This window comes from Zonotrichia leucophrys, unplaced genomic scaffold (genome assembly GCF_028769735.1).
Source record: "Zonotrichia leucophrys gambelii isolate GWCS_2022_RI unplaced genomic scaffold, RI_Zleu_2.0 Scaffold_794_22684, whole genome shotgun sequence".
In the NCBI taxonomy this organism is placed as follows: Eukaryota; Metazoa; Chordata; class Aves; order Passeriformes; family Passerellidae; genus Zonotrichia; species Zonotrichia leucophrys.
Window position 1 is genome coordinate 4319 of NW_026992999.1, and position 4373 is coordinate 8691.

The 4373-nt window shown below is 53.1% G+C and overlaps 1 protein-coding gene across 1 annotated transcript; it reads right to left on the reverse strand.

Moving 5' to 3' along the window:
* Nucleotides 1–785: 785 nt before the first annotated feature.
* On the reverse strand, nucleotides 786–1718 carry LOC135441986 (olfactory receptor 14A16-like). The gene has a single exon (XM_064701534.1). The coding sequence runs from the start codon at nucleotides 1716–1718 to the stop codon at nucleotides 786–788; it is 933 nt and encodes a 310-aa protein (XP_064557604.1).
* Between the last annotated feature and the right edge of the window lie 2655 nt (nucleotides 1719–4373).

Genomic DNA, 4373 nt, shown 5'->3' on the forward strand with positions numbered 1-4373 from the left:
GGGAATGTTGTTGGCAGCTCCATGAGGACACTCTGGGGCGCTGCCCTGGGCTGTGCAGCACACTGGGGATGGATGAGGCCCTGCTCTGCTGCTCCTTCCCGTCTGCCCCAGGGCTCTTGCAGAGCCCCAGCCATGCTGTTTGCCCCCAGCCCGCCCACGGCCAGCCTGGGGCTGCTCACGGGGCTTTTCTGTGCTGAGCATTGGCCTGGGTGTGTTCTTGAGAGAGCCTGGGCAAGGAGCCTGGAGCCCCCAGGGCCTGGCCTGAGGCGTCAGCACTGCCCCAGCAGTGCCCATGGCCTGTCCCTGCTGCAGCCCCGGCACTGCCACCCCCAGGGCTGTGCCCGGCCCCGAGAGCACTCAGGCCCTGCAGCAGCACCAGGGCCACCAGGGCAGCGGGGCAGGGCCACGGCAGCAGCACTGGCAACACCAATTGCTGCTGCTGCTGGGCACAGCTGCTGGGCCAGCCCTGATCTGCCCCAGCTCTGCACACAGACATTGCTGCTGCAGCTCCAGAGAAGGCAACAAAAGGGCATCTCTGCAGGAAACTCTGCTGGGAGATGTCTTAATTCCTTTTAAGCCACTGAGAGCGCAGCCCCTCATTAACGCAGTCTGTGCCCACAGGGAAGGTGGAGAGAAACTAAATTAATAATAGCACAAAAATGACATTTTTTCATGGACAAGATTAATAAAAGTATTGCAAAAGAAAAGAACCTCCAAAATGAAACCAACAAGAAGTATCAAAGATGACTTTTATTGCAAGTTTTTTGTAGAAATTGGCCAGCAGTTTAATGTTTCTGAAAGCATCCAGTCATCATTGTCCACACTGCAGCCTTGAGCTCCTGGTTCCTCAGGCTGTAGATGAGGGGGTTCAGGGCTGGAGGCACCACCGAGTACAGAACTGACAGAGTCAGATCCAGGGATGGGGAGGAGATGGAGGGGGGCTTCAGGTGAGCAAAGATAACAGTGCTGAGGAACAGAGAGACCACAGCCAGGTGAGGGAGGCAGGTGGAAAAGGCTTTGTGCCGTCCCTGCTCAGAAGGGATCCTCAGCACAGCCCTGAAGATCTGCACATAGGAGAAAACAATGAACACAAAACAACACAATGCTAAACAAGAACTAACAGCAATGAGCCCCAGTTCCCTGAGGCTGGAGTGTGAGCAGGAGAGCTTGAGGATCTGTGGGATTTCACAGAAGAACTGGCCCAGGGCATTGCCATAACACAGGGGCAGGGAAAATGTATTGGCCGTGTGCACGAGAGCAGTGAGAAAGGCACTGGCCCAGGCAACTGCTGCCATGTGGGCACAAGCTCTGCTGCCCAGGAGGGTCCCGTAGTGCAGGGGTTTGCAGATGGACACGTAGCGGTCGTAACACATGATGGTCAGGAGATAAAACTGTGATCCAAGGGAGAAGTAAATCAGAAAGAGTTGTGTGGCACATCCTGTGTAGGAGATGGTCCTGGTGTCCCAGAGGGAATTGTGCATGGCTTTGGGGACAGTGGTGCAGATGGAGCCCAGGTCAGTGAGGGCCAGGTTGAGCAGGAAGAAGAACATGGGCGTGTGCAGGTGGTGGCCGCAGGCTACGGCGCTGATGATGAGGCCATTGCCCAGGAGGGCAGCCAGGGAGATGCCCAGCAAGAGGCAGAAGTGCAGGAGCTGCAGCTGCCGCGTGTCTGCCAATGCCAGCAGGAGGAAGTGCCTGATGGAGCTGCTGTTGGACATTTGCATTATCTTGGCATGGGAATCTGTAAGCAAAGTAATCATGGAATAGTTGGGTTTGGAGAGGACTTTAAATATCCCAGCACAGCCTGGGGGCACTTTCCCCCACTGCCTTCCCAGGGCTCTGCTGCCTGGAGCTGTCCCTGCCAGCAGCTGCTTCCCTGTGCCCAGGGCTGGGCCCTGCCAGTGCTGCCAGAGCCCAGCCCAGCCCTGGGGGCTCAGCTCTGCTCTGCAGACCCCTCCCAGCTCAGGCACTGCCCAGGGGCAACTCTGGCTCTGCAGGCTCTGATGGCAACACCTGAGGAGTGTGGAAAAGCGACACTGATGCCACCTGTGAGGGGCCCTCTGTTGATCTCTGTAACTGCCCAGCTTATTCAGATCTAAGAAATTTTTTTTATTTATTTTTCTCAGCCTGAACTGAGAGGTGAATATCTATGGGCAGTTTCCCATCCAGGCAACCCAGAGCAGTAGATTCAAAAAGCAGGTTTTCCCCTTTTATGCAACCCCTGCCTTGCTGTGCTTCCTGTATGATCTATTTGGAAATGTTCTGCAGTTAAATGCCATGCTGGGAGCAGTCCTGAACAATGCAGCATCCTCCCCATAAAAGGGGAACACTTCCAAGCCTTACCAGCTCTCTCCTTCCACCCAGATCCTGTCCCCCAGTGCTGGGAGCAGCTGCCAGGGCTGGCTGAGAGCTGTCCCTGGCAGGCAGCAGAGTCCCTGTCCCAGCACAGCACCCTGGGCTGCAGGACCCTGCTCTGCAGGACAGCCCTGGGCACCCCTGGCTGCTCTGCACAAGAGACAATCAGAGAATGTACTCACAGGGTCTGTAGGCATTGGGATGTTCCAGCTTTAGGAGATGGCTCCAGGAGCTGCAGCTGCATTGTCCTGCAGCCAGAGGTTCCTGTGCCAAGGGCTGGCAGTGATGGTGCCCCAGGCACTTCTCAGCACATTCCCAGCCCTGACTGATTGAAGCTCTCTGTGCCTCTGTGCTGTGCCCGGGGTGGCTGCAGGCAGTGCCCCAGCCCTGCTGGGCTGGCAGAAGAGCTGCTCATCAAGAGAAATGTGCTTTTGAAGCTTTGCTTGGTTACCAGGAGCTGCCTCTGTGCCAGGAGCCCAGCCCAGCCTCAGCAGCACAGACACAGCACAAGGACTTTGATGAGCCTCTGGGGCTTTGTGCTCAGGCCCTGAACATCAGTCCCTGAGAGGGAGCTGAAGAAACCTCTCCAGAACTCCAAGTCACAATCCAACTCCAAACTTTCTTGGACTTTTAATGGATCCCACTGAGGGAAACGACTGAGCAAGTGTCCCCAGGCCCCAGGCAGAGCAGAGACTTGCAGGCAGTGCTGAAATGTGGGGACAAAGAGAAGCCAAGTCTTGGTGCCCTGGGGCACAACAGGGTCTGTGCCACCAAGGGCTGTGAGGAGACACCTTGTCCTGAGGCCCTGGGGCCTCCTGGCACAGCCCCAGCCAGGCTGGCACTGTCAGCCCCCTGTCCTGCCCTCAGCATCCCCCCCTAGCCCACATCCCAGTGGCCTCAAGGATCTGCTGGAAGGAGTCCCTGGGGAGCCTTGCTCAGGAATGGCCCTGGGCCTCTGAATGCTCCCTGCAGGGACTGCAGGTTTTTCAAAGGACTTTGGGTTTGGCTTTTGCCTTGGAGTCTCTGAGAGGTTTGTGCAATCATGGCCTCCAATTATCTGCTGTAATTAGTCTCTTGAGATTCTCTATCTGTTGCAGCATTCATTGGGACTCATTAATGCTTCCAGATACTTCAGTTATTTTAAGGTATTTGGTGTTTCCCTTCTGATACATGCTCTATGAGAAAGATTGTGCAGTCACAGCCTCTAATAATCTGCTTTAATTAGTCCCTTGAGAGCCTTTATCAGTAATGACACCCAGTGGGCCATTAATGCTTCAAGGTACTTCAGATATTTTAAGGTATTTGGTGTTGCCCTTTTGATATAGACTCTATGAGAGGTTTTTGTAATCATGGCCCTAATTATCTGCTTTAACAAGTCCTTTGAGAGCTTAGTACTGACACTTAGTGGGGCTCATTATTACTTTGAGATACTCAAGGTTTTTAAGGTACTTTTGATTTTCCTTTCTACACTCTGAATCTCTGAGAGGTTTTTGTGACATCCTGGCCATCAATTCTCTCATTGAAGCAGTCCATGAGGAGCCTTTGTTGGGGATGGACCTCAGCAAGACCCATTCATGCTTTGTGATACTTTGGGTGTTTCCTCTGACTGTGACTCCTGGAAATGTTTATGCAATCTCCTCTCAGGCCCTGAGGTTCCTGGGCTCAGCTCCAAATGCACCACAGGGCTCTTTAGGATCACACATGTTCTGACAAACCATCAATCTGCCTTGATTTTCCTATGCTCTATTGCAGCTTTGCAGAAAGATTTCCTTTTGCAGTTATGAAGAAATATTTCAAAGAGCTTCTAAGAAATATGTATTCCTATCCTAAAGTGTGTCTTTTATTGCTGTTCTTATTATACAAGAGGTGATTGCAGTATTCTGTGATTGATAGTGATCCAGGGTCTCTCCTAAGGAGGTCTGGCCAAGTCAGTGAAGTTGTATCTTGAGAGCTGACCCAGTGTGGACAACCTTGCATCACATTCCTCAACCCCATGTGAGAAACTATTTTTACTTTCA